General features: G+C 42.7%; 1 protein-coding gene across 20 annotated transcripts in view; it reads right to left on the reverse strand.

Annotated features, from left to right (window-relative positions):
* LOC137881860 (neuronal cell adhesion molecule-like) overlaps positions 1 to 21,327 on the reverse strand; it is a 74,675-nt gene that overhangs the window by 14,999 nt on the left and 38,349 nt on the right. For 12 of the 20 annotated variants that reach the window (XM_068724038.1, XM_068724034.1, XM_068724036.1 and 9 more), the window contains exons 3-18: positions 11,081 to 11,256; positions 9,222 to 9,327; positions 8,314 to 8,507; positions 7,827 to 7,949; positions 6,874 to 7,044; positions 5,726 to 5,782; positions 4,460 to 4,571; positions 4,155 to 4,339; positions 3,830 to 3,964; positions 2,960 to 3,103; positions 2,739 to 2,850; positions 2,494 to 2,660; positions 2,084 to 2,231; positions 1,792 to 1,916; positions 1,440 to 1,466; positions 570 to 671 (exon numbers count right to left, since the gene is read on the reverse strand). In XM_068724038.1, coding sequence (XP_068580139.1) covers positions 570 to 671; positions 1,440 to 1,466; positions 1,792 to 1,916; positions 2,084 to 2,231; positions 2,494 to 2,660; positions 2,739 to 2,850; positions 2,960 to 3,103; positions 3,830 to 3,964; positions 4,155 to 4,339; positions 4,460 to 4,571; positions 5,726 to 5,782; positions 6,874 to 7,044; positions 7,827 to 7,949; positions 8,314 to 8,507; positions 9,222 to 9,327; positions 11,081 to 11,165 — 1,993 coding nt within the window. In that variant the 5' untranslated portion in view covers positions 11,166 to 11,256. The remainder of the gene's footprint in view (positions 1 to 569; positions 672 to 1,439; positions 1,467 to 1,791; positions 1,917 to 2,083; positions 2,232 to 2,493; positions 2,661 to 2,738; positions 2,851 to 2,959; positions 3,104 to 3,829; positions 3,965 to 4,154; positions 4,340 to 4,459; positions 4,572 to 5,725; positions 5,783 to 6,873; positions 7,045 to 7,826; positions 7,950 to 8,313; positions 8,508 to 9,221; positions 9,328 to 11,080; positions 11,257 to 21,327) is intronic. The other 8 variants (XM_068724037.1, XM_068724031.1, XM_068724023.1 and 5 more) reach the window with 3 other exon arrangements.

Here is a 21,327-nt window from a genome sequence, read left to right on the forward strand (position 1 = left end):
ACTACACTCCGTTACTGCCCCCTTACAGTCCTATAGGGTTGGTTGTGCTTTCCAAAAGACAGATTTGGTAGATTTTTCCTTTTTTTAACTGACTTTTGCAGACTATATTATTGGTTGATTGTAATTATGGATTTTTATAAATCGTTGTGATTTTGTTCACATACCTAGCTAAATGTCAAAAATGTAATTAATCAAAGGTGAATTCAGTGATTTAGTTTTGCATCTTGATCTAACCTATCAGAGACAATTATCTTTTTAAAGTCAAAATTGAAGCAGCAGAGGCCAAGATATCTTTTAGTCCCTGTATGGATCAAGCTCCAAAAATGCTCGATACCACAATTCCCATAATGCAACTTAAAAGCATTTTGAATTAGACTCTCCTTGCATCCTAAATGCCCACTTCTTTCAATCGACACATGTTTTCAATACAGGCTTTGGAAGATAATAAAAATATCTCTATTCATATGTGAAATAAGTGAATTGTCCCTTTAAAAAACTTGCACTTTTGCATAAAAATCCCAAACGGACACCGATAAATACACCCTGATACAAACACACTTAAGACATACTCTGAATAGGACTGTTATGTTCATCCCCAGGGATCCAAGTGAGCTGAACACTCCTCTTTTTCTGGTCTGTCAGCTCCAGGTCAGTTGGGGGGTCGGGTCTCTCTGGGGGAGGAACAGCACAGGCAGCAACATCAACACACAGTCACAGTTACAGAATATGGAGGGTTCATGCCACGAGAAGATGGAGCAAAAACAAAAGAGGGTATCTGGTAACATAAATGTGTTTCTCTGTTGGTTTAACCAAGCTCACTTTACTCCTCTGTTTCTTTACATGTTACATTAGACCGTGTTATGTGCGCTGTGATACACATGCAGACGCTGCACCATGCAAATGAAACGACTGACGCTCAACTGAGCATCTTCCATAATCACTCTGCATGAAATAGAGTCTCGGGCTCACCAGAGAGGTTAAATTGATGCTCATGTTTTGGAATTGTAATGATAGAGTGAAACGCATGCTTGGAATAAATTAATCATGAGGAAACAGCGCATTTGAAAAGATTCCAACCGGTGCTTTGGGGAGATGTCTGCTTTACAAATGATCTTGGGTCTGAGTGGAAATTTCCTCCCTTTTGCTGAAATGTTTAGTGTTTGATGCATTCAAACTTTATGCACTTTTGTGAAAATGGAAAAAACATACAATTCATTTAGAAAAGAAACACCTTTAAGACAAAAATAAAAAAATAATAATAAAAAAATGATGATAAAAATAAATATTGGTAAATCAAAATAAAATACCCAAATGCTCTGTGATTGTCCAAAATAAATATTCGGGCCACAACATGCTTCACTTAACAAAAACATCTAACAAACAACACAAGCCCATGTCATCTGAGCACATCTGGGTGCTCTTGTGTGCCGCAGGTTTACCGTAGACAACAGCTGGTGTCGTGGCCTCTGCCAGGTAGGAGGACAGGAGTGAAATAGGGAGTTTAGTGGTCAGTCAGCCATAAGAAAACAAAGAAGATTATCTGGCTCGCTATAAAGGCAACAATCAAATATTCATGCTGCTGACACGATAGCTGACTAAAGCTGTCCTGACCCTCTTAAGTAAACTCTCAGGCAATTAACCTCGGAGGGCTGAAAGGCAATCTATCGTGTCAGTTATTGGACAGATTCTCTTCTCTGTTAAGAGCTGAGGCGGAGAGAAGTTTACACTTCAATAATTTGTGAGTTTGTTTTCTGAGTCGGTGAAATTGAGCTCCGGCAAAGCTGAACGTACCGACAACAGTGAGCTCAGCGCTGGCTGAGTCATGGTCCAGAGTGGTGTTCATGATGCAGGTGTACACCCCCGCATCGATATCTGTCACATCAGTGATGGTGAGGCTGTCAGAGTCTACGATTAATCTGTGAACAAAGCGTTTATACAGACAGTTAGGCAATGCATCTGATTGTATCAAATCTTGTTTTTTTTAAAAAGGTAGGATTCATTTAATAACTAATTAATTAATAACTAATGTAGACGGACAGAAGAAACAGGGCTAAGAAGTGAGACTTCTGCAGACAGCTCTGACCTCTCGTCATCGGGCAGCTCTCCGTCGTCTTTGAGCCAGGTCATGGTGGGGATGAGCGAGGGGTCGTGTTTCACCTTACACTCAAACACCACAGACCTGCCCATCTGGACCACTTTGTACTCCGGCTGCTTCAGGATTCGGGTGGGCTCTGATGGGAGAGGGAGGTTAGGTTCAGTTTGAGTTAAACTAAAATCAAAGAATCTCAACAATCGCCATTGTGAGGCGATTCTTTTCCTGTTTTCAGTCCTGGGGCTACTCTCGACTACGTAACCAGAAATCTTTGACATATATGTACTTTAACTATCAAAATTGTACATGCTTTTATCATAAATATCCCTCTGCAATAGCACCGTGTGAGTTATGAGCTAGTTGTGATAATATTTGGATCTTAAGTGAAGAAACACTCTCACCTTTGACCTCCAGATAGATGTGATTCTCGTAGTTCCCGAGGATGTTTCTGGCCACACATGTGTATTTGCCACTATTGTGTGCTTGAGCTACGTGGATCTCCAAAGTCCCATTGTCATGCAGGATGTAAGGGTCTCCATCGAGGGTACTGGACCGACTGTCTTTGAACCTGAGACAGAGAGGCAGCCACTGTGAGCTTTTGAAGCAACACAAAACGCTTTCCTCAGTTAAAAGGTCATTAACTCACCATGTAATTTTAGGGATGGGTGACCCGAAGGAAGCGCAGTCTAACAAGGCCTGGTGATTTTTGATGATCTGGTAAACTTTGTTGGCTGGTGTCAGCACTCTGGGCGACTCCGCTGCAGTGAGGCAGCAGCAGTTATTGCCATGTTATTTATTACACTACGGAAATCAATGTAAATGGAGAACAGCATTCTAATACAAATAGATTTTGTGTAATGAACTTACAGAGCACATTGACGAATGCGTTGGACAGCAGGTAACCGAAGTCATTGGAGACATTACACTGGTAGACGGCGCTGGATCCAGTCTGCACATCAGTGAAGATGATGGTGTCATCCTCCACCTTTCTGCTGAGATCCTTCGGGGAATCTGTTTGTGGATAACAGAGGTTACAGATGTAACTCTGGCTCTTTGAATTCACGATTAATCTTATTGAGAAGATATTTCCTCATTTACATCATAATTTGGGGAATTTAAAATGTACTTTTATTTTGTTAAAGTTATTTTATCGCTGCTCTTTGTTGAAGTAATAGTTGCCTTATTGCTTTCTTGCCTAATTAAAGGAGAAGCTACAGCTGGTTAGCTCAGCTTAGCATAAAGAATAAAAACATGGCGAAAAGCTAGCATGGTTCTGTCCAAAATATCTGCCTACAGCACCTCTAAAGCTCACAAATGAACAGGTAGTATCTCACTTGTTTAACCGGGACAAAAAGCAAACCGTATAATCAACAGGTTATTGTTTATATATTTCTTGGCTAGGTGTAGTGACTTCCTGATGTCTCTCTGCTGGTTCAGAATATGTTTAACTATTTATTTGTGACAAAATTATAACACTGATGCAACTGACAAGCTTTGCTTATTTTGTGGAATAAAAGAAAATATTTTTGAAGATTTTTATATCACTCCCTGTTACTCAAACTCAGGTAACGTAATTATAAAACATCAACAACATATGGAAGAAAATGCTACACAATACAGAGGTATTTACAAATCAGAACCAAAATCATGTCTTAAATAACAAAATTCTCAGCGGCTCTAAAATGAATGAAGCCATAAAGACAGTGAGTTACAGACTAAGGAACAGGTTGCACTCACTCTCTATGGGGATGCCGTTCATAGACCAGGAGACGGAGGGCTTGGGCGTGCCACTGGCCCTGCAGGTCAGCACACTGCTCTCTCCTGGAGCTAGGACAAGGTTCCTGGGGGCGCCGCTGATCCAATATGGAGCAGCTGAAAATAGAACAGAGCGCAGCAGAAGGCTGGAGAATTAATCACTGAACATGCTGCCCTGTTGGCATCTGTGCATAAATCCATTATGAGATGGAGGGAGAATGAAGAGACAGAAAAAGGGATTGTCTGCGTCGCCACATGGTGAACGAATGGCCTGATGGGATACCGTGGTGCTTCATCACAGACGCACCTTTGACCGTGACGTGGATGGTGTGGTGCACCGAGCCCAGCCGGTTCCTGGCGGTGCAGCGGTAATCTCCTGCGTCCGACTCCGACACGTCCACAATCCGTAGGGTCTTCTGGTAGTGCAGGAAAGATGTGCGCTTGGCCGGGAGGTCGCCGCTCACTTTGGTCCAAGATATTTCAGGGGTGGGCCTGGATTCAAATAGAAAGAGAGCGAGGGAAGAGACAAAGAGAAAAAAGTGATGATGGCACTTGAGCAGGTGGGCACTTGAGGCTTTCAGGGCTGAAGTAATGGCAGATTCTTTCACTTACAGTCCTTCGGCAATACACTCCATCTCCAGCACCTGTCCTCTCAACACCATCTTGGAGCTGGAGGGGCCAGATGGGATGAGGAAGGTTGGCTTCCTCTCATCTGCTGGGTCTTCTATAGTTACATACACAGATGCACAAAGAAAACCATTAGCAGCTCTTCTGCATATGTTCATAACAGAGTGAAGATCCAGGCCTTAAACAGACCCTTCACGTTCACAATCCTTTCTCCTCTTCGGTATAATGTAACCTCTCTCCTATAATGGGTCTGCAATGCACGGGCACTGAGCCACTTCATTACACACCACATTCTCATCTTTTATGGTTTGATGTAAATTTTATTGTCATGTTGTGTTTTAATGTATTTTCTGTGGGTGTTTATAGCCAATTAATCCCCCTCTGGGGTTATATTATAGACTCAAATGAAATGAATCTGATACGGAAGTGAGAATTAGAGACATTAGGAGCTGCTTTCTGCTACTGAATGTGTTAAGAAGTAATCTGCTACACCAATAATACAAAAGTCAGACTTAATTAATCATCATCACCATCATCATAAACATTAACACCCTAGCATGTGAGCAATTCGATGAGAAACTGCTTGCATGTTTCGGGTTAGAAAACGTGCGTTAAAGTTTACACAAAGAGACAAAGCATAAGATATTTTCAGCAATTAGAAAAGTGAAAATGAGTAGTGACAGAGAGAGACTAACAACTAGCTGCGCTTTCAAAATTAGGCAGGGCAGCGGGTAAAAAGTGATTTGGAAAATGAAGATTGCAGCCGGCTGTTTGACAGGAAAGGCAAAGAAAAAGGAGAATTTTAACATATCTATACTTACAAGAGTTGTATTAAGTGCTAATTCACTATTTATCATGAATCAGATTTGTCAAGTCTGCACAGATGTTGTTACATGTCCAAGTTACACAATCAGCTCAGTTGACATTGGAATCATCATGCAGTGCTGGTTTAAGCAATTCCCAGGAAAAGGTGAATAGTTATCAGAAGGGTTTTGGTTGGATAGAGCAGGAGTGACAGAGGGATGGAGAACTAACTTCTTGGATTTAGGGGTTAGTGGGTAACAGCTTTAGTTTAGAGCGCTATGTTTGGGGGTAAACACTAGGGGGTGCCAGATCTCACCACCAAATAAATCAGTGAGAGGGTGAAAAGCTTTGGGTTGTCTGGGAGAAGGGTTAGTGTTAGTGGGTAAAAGCTAGAGTTTGGAGCTCTACGTTGAAGGGGGGTAAACACTAGAGGGTGCCAAAACTCACCACTAAATAAATCAGTGTCATTGTAAAAAGCTGCCATTGTGTCATTGATTGCATCCACTGTAACACAACAAAAAAATCAAACACGCAACAGGTTGAAATCATCAGGCACATGGAGAAAAAATAACAAATCAACATGAGTGTTCAGGATTAAAACAAAACTGTAAAATGACTCAAAAGTTGGGAGATGAGTAATGATAATCCTAGAAATCTCGTGGGATCAAGAAATGTCAACTGCAAAATGCTTCCCTGAATGAGAGCGCTCTTTGTTGTTGGTGGAGAGTGCGTATACAGAACGTCTCACATAAGTAATAAAATGCACGCCTGCCTGGCAGATAGCGCTGGGAGCCATGAGAGCTCTGACAATATGTCTTTTCAGTGGGATGACGACCGCTGGCGTCTCTGAGGATGGGATCAGAGATAGGAAAGGCTGTTTCCCTCCTACGCAGTCACGCTCGCACATACTACTGTGAATTAACGACCTCTCACGCGGCACGTTACACACAAACTTACACTCTCGGAGTCTCAGTGATACTAATTACACCCACTTTGACTTCCTTTAACTTGGTTTTTCTCTCTCTCTCTCTCTCTCTCACTCTCTCTCTCCCTCTCTCTCTCTCTCTCCCCCTCTCTCTCTCTCTCTCTCTCTCTCTCTCTCCCTGTCTCTCTCATCTCTCTCTCTCTCTCTCTCTCTCCCTGTCTCTCTCATCTCTCTCTCTCTCTCTCTCTCTCTCCCTGTCTCTCTCATCTCTCTCGCTCTCTCTCCCCCTCTCTCTCTCTCTCTCTCTCTCCCTGTCTCTCTCATCTCTCTCTCTCTCTCTCTCTCTCTCTCTCTCTCTCTCTCTCTCTCTCTCTCTCTCCCTGTCTCTCTCATCTCTCTCTCTCCCCCTCTCTCTCTCTCTCTCTCTCCCCCTGTCTCTCTCATCTCTCTCTCTCTCTCTGTCTCTCTCATCTCTCTCTCTCTCTCTCTCTCTCTCTCTCTCCCTGTCTCTCTCATCTCTCTCTCTCTCTCTCTCTCTCATCTCTCTCTCTCCCCCCTCTCTCTCTCTCACACACACACATTATATACACACACACACACACACACACACACACACACACACACACACACACACACACACACACACACACACACACACAGTCAGACTTACGGTTGAGGACCCTGACGGTGATGGGTTGCTTCTGCTGGATGGTTTGTGTGTACGGGAAGCGGGCGTAGCAGATGTAGTCGTTCCTGGAATCCTCTCGGCGTACACTGGAGAAGTAAAGGTCTCCGTTCAGGGACTGGGACACCCTGCTGCTCTGCGGCAGCCTCTGGAAGTCTGAAATGTACAGCAAATTTAATAATTTGAAGCATACAGCAATTTCAATACATGCTACTATAGTCAAAGGTCAAACATTTGATGAAAGATAAGTGGAATGGTCTTCAAGTTTTCATCGGAATATTGTTCTACGAAAGAAATAGCAGCGTGTTCTGTGGATTATCCAAAGTAACGAGGCATAAATCTCAAAACCTAGACAGGTTGAACCAAAACTTAAGATTGTTGGTTTATTTTGGACCTCACAACAATGTCCATTAATTAGCCAAACATTCAATTAAATCACACAACCCTCCTCAGCAGATCTGCAAACGATAGACAACTCGAGGCAAGAGAGCATATGTTTTTTGTAATTTGGGTGAACTGACCCTTTAATTAACACATTTAATGAATCAAGAAACAATTAACTAATTTAGTGTTATACTCAATTTAACTAATTGCATTTGATATCCAGCACCAAGGATGACACTATTAGTTGCCTCTAGTGCTCAACATTACCACATTTCCCATAAACCCCTAGTTCTCCATCACAAACAAAGCAAGCTATCGTCGCAGGTCTTCATATTAATTTTGTAATGTATTGTAATATTAGAAAATGTATGTGAAAGGAGCATGTTTATAGAAAAGAACAAAGAAGGGGATTCTTTGAGAGCGGACACAAAGTACACATATCTAAAATTTCCGGACCGACATGGGCTCATGGGAAAAACCAAGTCAGCAACAGTGTGTTATAATGTGTTCATAAATGCAACTAAAACGTTATCTTCCATGACTGAAGCGCTCACTATTGTCCATCCAGAATATGATGGGAGGAGGCAGGCCAGCAGGGGGTCGACACGGCAGCACCAAGGACACGCCCTCCTGAACGACGATTGGCTTGATTTTCTCCTTCGACCACAAGGGGGACCCTGCATCGGCGGGAGAAGGATACACACGTCAGTGGATGAGGAGTCTTGTAATTTGACATTACGTATGGGTTGCTAATGGGCCGTCGCTGACATGGTGACAGATGTGACGAGGCAGAATGAGAAGGATGATGCCTGACTGAATAACAATACGCAGAAGGGGAAATACAAAGGGGTATACGCTCCATCTTACATCCTACATGCAACCTTTACCTTCCAGGAGTGCTCTTAAGATGATAAAGGCAACTTAATTGTTAGAAAAAGAAAAGAAAAAAAGAATGATGAGAGAAAGATGTGACGTGTGCATGACATTAAGAAAATGGAAGAGGAAAAAAAAAAATGAAATGATCGACTGCACTCCACTTACTGGACTGTTGTACGACGATGTTGTTGGAAACAGCAGTTCCATGTTTGTTCCTCGCTGTGCACTGGTACACGCACTCGTAATGCTCGGCCTTCGCTCTGCTGATGTCCACCACCAGGGTCCCAGTGTGGGGCTTCATGGTCACGTTGGGGTCTTCGTCGATGTCAAAGTGGGTCCCATTTCTGGTCCAGGAGAAACTGAGGCGGAAAAAACAGACCAGTGTCATAAATAGTGTAGCTAATATCCACAGGTGAGAAATTGTGTTGTGATAATCTGGTGAAGTGTACAGACACAACACTGTATAGTAATACAGGTTTAAAATGGTACTGAGGAAAGGTTAGACAAATCTTTACTGGTTAGGAGAAATAGCCAATAAATTATCGTAAAACAAACCAAGTCCTGGTAAAGCTGAGTACCTTTTTTGACTGTAAATTCTAACATTGATTTAATGCTTAAAGAGAAATTCTTTTGATTTAAATTCAAGTTTTCATGGGGCTTTAAAACAGCCTTTCAAAAAAGTCAATCTCTTTTGCACTTGCTGGGCTTCACTTCTTCAAAGGGCTGTTAGAGGGTTACATAAGACTTTTCAGGGTTACGGTTATGTTCAAGTAAAGTGAAGGTTCAGGGCTAATGAATAGATTTTGTCAATGAGGGTCCTTGCAAGTATTGAAGTACGGCGCGTTTGCATTCAGTGTTGGTGCCAGCAAATTAATGAGGTGTTACACTGAGATGGATGAAGCAAAGAGGATGCCATAACTTGGAGAGAAATATTCAAAAGCATTTGCTACAATCATCAATTGGCAAGGACAGCCGCTGCATGGATAAAATTCCTTCTTTATTTATTGTATAAACCAGAACTTTTACTCCTCACATATATAGACTGAAATTCTGGAGACTTCACAGATTCCTACCTGGGGTGTGGCTTGCCCTTCGCCTCGCAGTGGATTACAATGTTCTCTCGTGGGTCGATGATGTAATCCTTGGGGGATTGGTGAGTTATGGTCGGTGGCTGCGGCACTGAAAGCGATCAGAAAGAGTGTGATATTTAATCATGACCTTTACTGCATAACTAAGCCTCTTTCTGTAGCTGTATTGACCACACAAGCAGCCATTACCAATCACATGCAGACTTACCACACTGAATCAAACCAGACGGCTGTTTGCTGACAAGACACGAAAAGCTCTCATAACATTGGCAACAGCAAAAAAAGGCCATGCGGCACGCTCAGGTACATTTCCCTTTATTGTAATGATCCGATGCTTAATGTATTCCTGTCAGTGCTGGAGAAATAACTAATGGACGATGACAACACAAATGATATTCATGCTCTTTGCAGTAATGCTCTATGGAAAACGCTCTACCACTGCAGAAACACGCAAAACAGCAAACAGAGAAACAAAGAGATCAATGCATGCAATATGTTTAAGTCCACTCCAAAACACACTCAGCATCTTATAACAAAAAAAAAAGACAAAATATAATGCAAAACTATAATAAATAAAAAAAGATCAAATATAGCCTTTAATGCACAACAAAAACGCTAGCACAACCTCTGCAGTGAATGCACGCCAGTTTGAGACTTACATCCTTCCAGAACTTTAGTGTTTTCCCCAAGAATCAGCAAACAAGAAAGAAACATTGTGACAGTAAACAGAACCGAACATTAGTGGAGGAAAATAATCTCCTTGCATTATTTCAGCTTCAAACATAGTTTGAACAAGGCCAGCTCTCAGTTGAGAAACGCCAGCCTCCAGTAGTCAACAGCTCCGACCAAACAATATGTAGAAGATCTACTACAGTAGAGTGCCACCGTGACATCAGACTGTGGTGCAGCAAGTCAGTCTGGCAAACTCGTCGCTATTCCACATCAGTCTTAAGGTGGAACAATAATTGCTTTACATACATAACCAAGACAACATTTCCTCCAAAAATAAAAAAATGAAAACAGGAATTGGACCTCAGAAATCGGTAGATATGTAGACCATACATCGATAGATGGGTAGAGTAGATGTGATGACAGCTGAAACAACTGTTCAATTAATCAATCCTCAGAACATTAATCTGCAGCTGTATAGATAATAATATATTTATTTCATTCAATATTCAAGCAAGAATGCCAAACAGGCACCAGTTCCTGCTTTTCAAATTTGAGGATTTGATGCTTTCTTTGTCATATACGATGGCAGACTGAATGTCTTTGTATTCAGTTTTTTGGGTTTGATTTTTGGGGGATTTATTATAATTTCACTTTGGGCTCAGAGAAATTACAATGGGCATTTTTCACTACTTTTTGAGATTTTATTGACAAAAATATTTCGTTGACAACCATTAACTACATTCCTTAGTGGGATGATATCAAATTCAAATTCTCACTTTGATAAAATACGGATTGATGGTGACAATTATTTTGCTAATCATTATTTTGTCTTATAGGTAAACATTTTGGGAGAAAGTCTTATTCACTTAATTGCCAAGAGTTACATGAGAAGCTTAAAGCCACCCTCCTGTTTGTATGGTAAATATTATACTGAAAACAGCTTAGCTTAGCACAATGACTGGAAACAGGGGGATACGGCTAGCCTGTCTGGCCCAGTCCAAATCCAAAACACATTCAGTTTTTCCTCACATTTGATAATAAAAGCAGCAAATCCTCACATCTGAGAAGAAGCGACCATTAAATTGCACTTTTGTAACTTCTGTGCAGACATTAGTCCGTTTACACTCTCTTGGATATAAATGCATTCTGTGGTGTGCGATGTGTTGCCTTACGGTCTAGTGGGACCTCCAGCGTTGTGGCGAGGTGTACCAGGAACAGCACCAGCAGTGCTGCCTCCATCCTCCTCCTCTCCATCATCGGTGTGTGACGCGAAGGTCTGCCCCCAAATACAGCGACGCCCCGCCTTTCTGCTCAGTCACACTGTCTGAGGACACGTGCTCATTCACAACTACAGGGAGAGAGAGAAAGAAAGAAAGAAAGAGAGCGTCAGAGATAAGAGGAGAGAGGCAGGTGATGTGAATAGCACATCCAGTTACTGCTTCTATTCATCATAATACTGAGTTTGTTCTGTTTTGTGCTCATGGTGAGAGAGAGAGAGAGAGAGAGAGAGAGAGAGAGAGAGAGAGAGAGAAAGAGAGAGAATGAGAGAGATAGACACATACAGCTCTGGCCACAGATCAATGTTAGTTGCAATGCAGTGCAGTTTGCTGGAAGCTATCTTTTTTATCTGGTGCACTCCAATGCAGACCGACGCGGCTCACATGGGCTCACTTTGCTCGGCTAATCACCGCCGTGGCCAGCGATGTCATTAGGCCTCTCTGCCATATTGATCACATCAGCCGGCAGATGACATGCCGTGGGACAAGACACGGGGACTTTACTTTCCATTTCACTCTCAGCTTTATCAGTTTGATTGACTGAGTGACGGACTGAGCCCGCAGCAAACTGATCCGCAATGAGGTCAGATTTCAGGCAGCGAACCCTCATTCTTTCACAGGGATTGTTGACGTGGGAAACATCGTGTGTGTTTGGGCGGATCTTAGATCTCTGACATCTTAGTGGACACCCTCCAATGAGGACAGATGTTACAAGTTCAACAGGGTGTTCAGGTTCAAGCAAGGTGACTTGTTTGCACGTTTTCTAAATGGTGAAAGGCTAATTGGCTATTGATTAACTGCTAATGGAGTGAGGGTTTTCTTTTCCTTTGTTACACAATATAACTTAATTACGCCTCCATCACAACATCAGTGTGGATGGACTGTGAATAGACTGGAAACAAACATGTTTGCACTATATTGAACAGGTTTGAAATCTTTCTCTTGTTGCCAGGCAGCTCAGCGTTGCCAAATCACACCTCCATCCAACCAGCAGCAATTATTTTTGTGAGACAAAGCTGGAATGAAAGCAAAATGCTAATGTTGAAATAATCAGTGCCAGGGTCATAAAAGCCAGCGTGACCCCATGCTTCAGAGAATAATCATAACTCTCGGTCCAAATGACTTTGCTCAATTTAATTCATATTCATCTGCATAATTCAACACTGTCACGAAGAACTGGGCAGTATAATTCATTGTTTTCCTGTGAGCAGCTTGCAAATGACCAGTGAAAAGGGTAAAACTTAAAAAGGAGTGGTTTTCTGTCTTTTAAAAACTACAGTCTGACCTGTTTTTATCTTGCTCTCCTGTCTGTGTTTCCCCAGGCATCCGCTGGCACAGTATTAAAATGTCACAGCTCAATTTGGAGCTCAGGCAGAGTCATTTGCGGCGTTATCACAAAAGCACATTATCAAATTGAGGATACTAATGCCGGTTGCTGTATGAAAGAATCAAATCGAGCCCATTAAGAGTGGAGCTGCCGGTGTGCTGCTCTCCTGCCTTTGGGTTTGGGGCGGGTCAGGGCTGCAGATGAGGTGGTGGGAGCTGTGTCTGGGACCAGAGGCTAGGCAGTCAGATCCTGGCCTGGTTCTCCTTGGGGATCTGATGTATTTGTTAGTGCTGCCCTACAGTCATGATTCGGCACCGGCGTCTGGTGGCATGGGAAGAGACCAAGGCCAACGCCGGCCGCCCCCGGCTTCCACTACACCTCTCTAGGGAAGGCATGTATTATACGCCTAGGGCAGCCAATCACACTGCTGTTTGACATTAAAAGATCCATGGGAGGGAAGCGGGGGGGGGGGGGGGGGGCTTTCATCAAGCTAATAGGCTGCAGGGAGGGAGAGGCGTTTGCAGCAGCACTGAGCAGAAAACCTGCAACACACTTTTGTCATCAATGTTTATTTTCAATTTGCAATGTGTTTGGAATTTACAATCAGATGTCATTTATCCACATAAAATCCACTCATGGCGATTAGTTAAGAATTGCCCTTATAATTTCTCAGTGTCAAAATACATTTTGTTGATGTAAGAAGTTGTTAAGATCTCTATCATTTGTAAACAAGACATTTAAAGAAAGCCTGAACTTCGCAGTGCACAGTCACAGGTAAAGTGAATAAAAAGGGGAGGGGCAGCATGTGACAACAAGAGAATAAATGTGTTAATTATACATCTTATGGTGAATCCTCGAATGCCTAGTGATTCTTATCTGGAAAGGAGCCAGGGCTTCATCCAGGATTCATTTCCCAATTTAATGAGGTGTAGCAGCTCAGCTCAAGCCGGTCAGCATGTGTGTGTCTCTGTGTGCACACTATGTATGTGTGTGCCTGTATTCATTTGTGTGTATGTGTGCTATAATTATCCCTGTGAGCTGCAGTGATACGGGACCAACCCCTTACATCCCTCTCACAGCAGGACGACAGTGGAAACTCAAGTCGGGCTCTTAAGACGTGAAACTAACCACCAGAAACTACTGCCATCCTGCCTGAACAGAGAGCACACAAATGAATTAAAACAGCCAGACTTCACCCTTTTTAAATTAAGCAGTGGAGTATTCAGGTTCTTAATTCTAAAACCTTCACTTTACCGATGTGGCATGAGGCAGAAGTTTGCATAATGAGTGTATTCTGAGCTTAAGCCCTGCATCTTGAAGAGGAAACTACAGTTCAAAGCCCACTTCTCATTTGAATATACAATTCTTCGAGGGGACACGCAATCAGAAAATATCCATCACAATTGTTGAACTTCTTATGCATCTTGTGCTGACGGAACTGGAAAAGCCAAAGTCAATAAAGCTCACTTCGGCACAGACTGCTGAGGCCGAGATAACAACACAGTAGTGTTTGGAGTGCTGTGCCAAAAGCTGTCAGACTGCTGATGAAATCGAACAGGAAATGGTCTCTTCGAAAGAAACATGGCAGGTTGGTGCGGACACTTCCAGCGAGGAATTTAAGCAATTTTTCAAAATAGATGAGGACAAGAGGATGATAAACAGAGCTACTGTCTCACTTAACAAACTCAGAACAATGGCTACTAAAGGCACTGCCTCATGGTGACAACTCCAAAGAGTACTTGAAGAGTACTAAAAGGACCAAAACAGTGTATTGACAAGTTTAAACTCCTAACTTCTTGAACTTATATTCTGGCCATTTGGGCAAATCACCTTTTAAGTTGCAAACAGTTGCTTATTTACACGCAAAGCAGTTGCAGAGCAACATTATCATGCATTTAAAGTCGTTTTTTGGCCACCTGATGAATGTAAGTCCAATATTCAGCCTTCTTTAAGCTCTGTGTTTTGTCTTCACTAACTACTGAGAGAACTATCTGGCTCCTTAGCTGCTAAATGTGCCACTATGTTCACCAGCTAGTTGCTAACCGGGTCTGTCTGCCGTCTGGTGGAGCAAGTCAATGGCTGCCTGGATTGCTTGGAAAAACAGCCTAAAAACACAACAGCATGGTTTGCAAAACGTTAAGCTGTGATGTAAAGTAAATTAGATTTGTATTAAATGAACTAATGCATTCAAAACTACCATTAAGGACCATTCAATGCCACTACATAACACAATTAGTTGTGTCTCTTCAATAGAAATCAGCAAAATGAAATGTCTGTAACTACACAAGACCACCTTCAATCAGAACTCGGTTTTCTCTCCGTTCATTTTGTCCGTGGAGGAAACACTCAGTGCTTGTGTAAAAGCTGCATTGAGCTGTCTGGTCACTCATTCTTCCAGCCTCTTCAATTACTCCATTGTCATCTTTTCCATGGCCAGCTACTTCACCCTCCCAAAACTAATTGGTTTTGTGCACATGTCAGAGACGTAGCACACTGCAGCAACGTACACGCACACGCACACACACACGCACACACACACACACACACACACACATAAGAAACATATGCATGCACGCTGGCCGCAGAACGTGAGGGTCAGGACATGTCTGAGCACACAGATGGAGCCGACAGGGGCACGAGCTCTGAGAACTGAAGCACACCGCGTGTAAATGAATAGCAGTCAGCAGGGGAAAAAGCCCAATTGAATTTCTTTTACAGCAACAGATAATACTACTCCATATGCTTTATGCTAACCACTGGTGAGGATGCTGCCATTGTCTGTGCCAAACAACAGTGATGAAATACTGCAACGCTGACAGAACCGCTTCCGTTGCATCAGTACTGTGTACAGTTTTAACATCTATGATGAAAGAAAAAAGCCCTTCTCTCGTGCCAAGCACCCTAATTAACTCCTATAATCAGTGGTATTGACGGCTCATGAAATCGGGGGTTTGTCAGTCTCGGTATGGCCTTAATGGAGCAGCGGGGATCCCCTACAGACGGCTGAATGTGGGGATATAATGATGAGAATGGCTCGCATTCAGGAAGGTGGTGATGAGAAAACGGATACGGTTGGAAGAGTTTATTTTTCCGAGGCTGCCGGGCGCTCCCGCTGCAGCTCAGGATGTCACTGCATGGTATTCACGCCCAGGGCTGCGTGCCCATTTCTCTGTGCCATTAAACATCTATGGGGGAGTGGGAGGTCGCTTGAAAGCCCTTGATGTAGAAGATGATGTGAGACAGTCCTTCATTCGGTTATGTTTGGAAAGTCACAATCATATGAGATTGGAATACAATATAATGTATGTATTTTTTAATAAACAAAAGCTGAAAGGAGCATTGCATGTTTTACTGTCTTTAATTGCTCTGCTACGGATTCACAGCTAATGTAGTTGACATTAGGCATAAGCACTGATATGATTAAAGCCATGAATGTTCAGTGGCTTTGACTAATACCTCTCGCAGGCCTTGTATCTGCAGCTACACGATCACAATGCTAAATTCCGTGGGCCGGCTTCCCATAATCTTCTCATTAGCTTTTACAATTGGGGGACCGTATGCAAATAATTGGTGTGGTTAACATATGAATTGGGGTCCTGTTGTTCAGGGAGACCCGCCAGCTCAAAAACACGCCGTGGCCCTTTCATCTGCACTGTACAAAGCCAGACAATAAAGAGAAGATCTGCTAGACGGTGAATATGCCCTTCTCCTTTCTCTCTTATGGATGAATACTGCAAGCTAAAACTAGTTTTGATACATGGACATCTGATCCACATTATTTGTACATTTCCTCAGAAAACACCTTCCCCCATGATGTGTTACATTTTATACAAAGATCATCAAGTTTTTAACAGAAAGCACGTGGTAGAAACAGGCAAACGAATGTGGCATTCAACAGGCAGGGAGAGTTTCTTTAAAAAAAAAAAATCGGGCTGCATTACGGGACATTTTTTAAGCTGGAGCCATACCAGGAAGTAAAAGTCAGGATTTTATTCGGCTTTTGCTGCATACATTTGGATCATTCTCAATAAACTTGATGGAACCGTAAATATTAAATCACTGGAGCAGTCCTGTGAATATATGTTGCCGTGTTTTAAATACTTACTCCCCCAGCTATCAATCCACCACAACTAATGCTAATGGACATCTGCTACTAATGCAACGTGTCCGGCAATTTGTTTGGCCCTCCATCCTTTCACAGAGCCCCCGCACATTGGCATTCACTGAGCTTCCTGCATGTACACGCCAAAAACACTCTGGGATTTGCTCTCTGTCCCCTCTGCCCAAATGCTAATCACTGCCGGCGCCGGCACTTCTGAGAGGGAGCTCCTCTTTAGCATGCAGATGGAAGCAAACGCCCTTCGGTACCATTCAGGTTGAACAGGCAGGGATTTCCTCCTTCACGCAGGCCTGTTCAACCTGAATGGTACCGAAGGGTGTTTGGCTTTCATCTTATCACTGCAGACCAGCTAAATATGACATATAGTCGGTGAGTCACGTCGTCACATTATGCCAGCACTCTCTACCACACCTCTGAGAGCCTTCTGGTGACTAAATGGGTGTACGAGGCCCTCTCTTTCTCCTGAGGATAATTGTTTGGTGGCAAATTGGAGGTCTTTCAATCTTCCCACTGCCTCCCAATCACAGTGTGGCAAAAGCTGTAAATTATTAGCTAATAAGGCAGCAAGGTTGCAAAAGTTAAGTCCCTAAAGTGCATTTGCACGCTTGTCTGACACCTGACTTCTACAATAGCTCATTACTGGAGTATTAAGTGAGTGGAGGCACTTTTAAAAAGCGTTCATTAAAATGAGATCAGAAGCACAAGGCTGAACGAGCAACTGTGGATCTGAACTTGACCTTTATTTGATAGCTGATCCCAATGCTGTACTTACTTCTTAAAAGTTTCAATATTGCCAAGTAGTCCTGCTCATGTATTTTGTGGATGTGAATTCATGCTTGCTTACAACCATTTGCATCCTCCTTGTTTGTGTGTGTTCACAGAGTCTTTGGGTCAGTGTAGGGGGTGTCAGACAATTCAAGAGGGAGCTCGAGTACGCTAGGCCTGCCACATGAGTGTGTTATGGGTGAAGCCATTCATATGCTGAGCAGAGGTTCGTTATCATGAGCAAATGCAGGAGAGTGGGTGGAATGCATGCCGCCTGGCTTCCTGAATAGCTAAAAGGACTCTCAGAATCCTCGGCATACGTCACAAAACACACTTTAGATACAGAAAAAATAACAGCTTTCAGAAAGTAATCAACATAAAACCAATCTTCTGTGGCAAGACAAGCAAATCCTTTGAGACGGCAGACAGAAACACCCGTGCATACGTGGAATGAGAGACAAATTGTTGTTATAGTTATACAATTTAATCCAAACGACTCACAGTTCAGCAAATGTTGGAAAGTATTTTAAAGCTAAATATAGGGACACTCCATACAGCTTTCAGTAGAGCAGAGACACTCAAAAGTGCACTCCAAAAGGGCACTCTGTTTCCATGGAGCTCCCCTCCTGTTCTCAAATCTCCATGCTGACAAGAAGTTGTCAACCCTCTCTCTCATCAAACACAGACATATAGGGGAGAAAAAAGGAACAAAGAGGTCCAGACCCATTTGTCATCTCATAAGTAACCTTGGAGAGAAACTGTACGCTTGGCATCTGCTCTGTCTCAACCTCCTCTGAGCTCAACAAAAGAGGTATGATTAGAATCTCAGTTTGCCACCGTGTCCGCACCGGATGGCTTACTCCACATGTGAAGGGTCTCTCACGATGGGGCCAATATGTGGAGTTTACTTAAAGCTTAGCGGCGCAACAGAAAGAGAGTGTGAGACAGGCAGTGGAGGAAATGTTCATCTCAGACACACAAAATCTGGCAGCCGTGATGTTTTGCAGCAAATGAACTCCAGCGGGTAAAGTCAGCCGGGCTAACACAAAGAAACAGTGTCTATGTATGATTGCTCAGAGTCAACAGTTAATGCAGCCAGGCCTTTCTGGAAAAACGCTACTGTATAATAAACACTGTTCTGGTGGAGTTTGGATTGTGCTGATACAGTACCGGCAGGCAGGCAGCAATTGAGTCATTTAGAGCAGTCTACGCTTTGTATGGTACCATTCAGCCTAGCAAAGCATCAGCCAACAACATCAGATAACAAAGCATGAACACTGACAGTGGGCTGGAACGATCCTTTACCACTGCGTGTTACCAGAACATGTAATTTGCCAGTGAGAAAGTGGCAGGTGGACAGAGGCAGCAAAGTCTAGTCTTATTGAGGACAATCTTCTCTGCCCTGAGGCCATGTCGGTACTTATAATAAGACTAAACAGCATGCTGGAATTCCTCCACCGTGTGAAAAGGACTCAGAGGCATTTCAAGTATAGGAGATGAAGGAAAACCTTTCATGCAGTCTTTAAAATGATATAGATATCTAAATAATGCTGAAACAAGAGTCTAGAGCCTTGCTAGTAGCGCTGTCCTTTCAGAGCTAAATCAGCTTGCTAACGGTGACAACGCTAACATGCTCATGTTTAGCAGGTATAATGCTTATACTATGTGTGCATTCTTAGTTTAACATGCTAACAATTACTGAGACACTTCCCTCAAAACGACAAATGTGAACCTTATGATGGCGCTACAGGAAAAATCAGGGGATCACCCACGTTTTGGACATCATGGATATCTGTACAAACTTTCATAGCAATGCATTTATAAGTTGTCAAGATAAATCACTGAGAGACAAAAATTGTAACTTGTTGGCGCTAGTGGAAAAGTCAGAGGATCACCAAAGTCAGTGGGATTCATCCTCTGGGGGCCGTGAATGCCTGCACACGCGACATTGGAAATCCATCAAATAGTTGTTGAAATATTTCGGTCTGGATCTAAGGGGTGGGCCGACTGACCAACACACCGACGTTGCAATTGAGATAAATCGCTTGCATGGCTAAAAAAAGAGCAAATTTCACAGCAGTAGAACTAGAAAAATCTACTTACAACATCAGATAACAAAGCCTGAAGACGGACAGTGTGTTGAGACAATCTGTTACCAGAACTTGTACTGTTCCAGTGATAAAGTATTGGTGAGAAAATCCTCGGCAGGTGGACAGAGGCAGCGAGGTCTAGTGTTATCGAGTGCCACCTCTACATTCACAGAGCGCCACAATAGGCCTCTCCTGTCGCTCCCCCACTCCTCCTCCTCCTCCTCCTCCTCAAGCCCCTTCCACTCCACCCCACCTGTGTTTGTGAAAGGTCAGCGCAGAGGAGGGTCCTCACCCCCTCCCTAAACCTACAGCTCCCACTCCACAATCAGCCCCAACACTGGAGCCCAGTGCCAGGAAACTCAATCAAAGAGGGGCTTCAGAAGGTTTGGGACCTCTCAAACCCCTCCATTGTCTCCAGAAGGCTTCCCCACACCGAGGCCGGTCCATATGTAACACTGTAAGAGGAGTTGCTCATTACCGCCCGTCCCCGGTTCCACTTTGTCTCCTTTGTGCAGCTGACGGAAGAATCCATTTGCCCAGCCGGGCCAATAAAAGAGAGTGCAGTTACGTAAAAAAAAAAGAAAGAAAAAAGGATTCATTTGCAGGACTGGATGATGACAAGACACATATGTTGTATGTGTTAGTGCAGCGTATTCAGACGGGACAGAAACACATAACCCTGTCACCTGTGGTGTCACCGCGAGACAGTTCTTTAATGGCATCTGTTTAAAATTTGCCATTCATCCCACGAGTTAGTGAGTATTGACTGATAGACACACCACACCACAATGTGTGTGAATGTCAGAGCAATCCATTATCACATAAAGGAGGCACTATGTAGTTGCCCCCTCGCTCAGCCCCTCCTCAGCTCCTTTCAGATACGGCAGGTGAATACAAATCATTTCCCCTCCGCTGCTCTCTAAAAGGACTCACCATCCAATTTCAGACATAGAGGACACAAACAATAGTCCTTTCAAAATGTGAGAAAATCAAATCATGGCATTTCTTTTAATGAAAGACACAATCAGGAGTTAACCCTTGCAAAATGTTCTGACAACACTGCTCTCATACAGACTTATCAAAGGATCTATGAGTTATGTCTTTTACTCAATAATGGTATAAAGCTTTGAAACATAACTGCAACTAGTGATTACTTTGTTCATTGTTTCATTACTTGTTTTGATTAGATGAGATAGACCATTGCTGAAACGTAGGATACTGCATACAAGTGCAACAAGTCAAGCAGAGAGACGTCTAAAGAGCAGCGGAGATGCGGTTTCACTCATCGAGATTAAAAAAATGTCTGATTTTGCAGACGCATGCAGAAAAAGTAATTAATTTGGTAAAACGTTTAATGAAGCAAACAATGGCTACTCAGAGTAACTTATAATCACATTATAATGCATCATAACAATGATTACAAAGCATTATTAAAAGGTTATCATATCATGTATTCCAACAATTTAATTCTAATATTCATGAATTATAAGTATGTACTGTATAAAATGCATCACACATGGGCATCATGGAAAGTGTGACATTAATTCATTTGTCCATCTTTGCTCATCATTGCTTAGTTTGTATTAGCTGACAAAAATTGTCATACTTTTCTAAGTTTTATTTCTCAAAGATGAATATTATTTAATTGTAAAAAATTATAAAAGCGTGGCAGGTAAAAGTAAGAAATCTTTCAATTTGAGAGGCTGAATAAATATGATTTATTCTGTCTCAAAATGATGAATTGATTAGCCAATTTGTAAACGATCAGTATTCAGATTGACTAATTGATGCATGTGGAAGCAGTAATGTTTTATAATTGTTGCTTGATAAATGACTTCAA

This window comes from Cebidichthys violaceus, unplaced genomic scaffold, assembly GCF_023349555.1.
Source record: "Cebidichthys violaceus isolate CVI_PGR_0920_01 unplaced genomic scaffold, fCebVio1.0.p SCAF_3, whole genome shotgun sequence".
NCBI classification, from domain to species: domain Eukaryota; kingdom Metazoa; phylum Chordata; class Actinopteri; order Perciformes; family Stichaeidae; genus Cebidichthys; species Cebidichthys violaceus.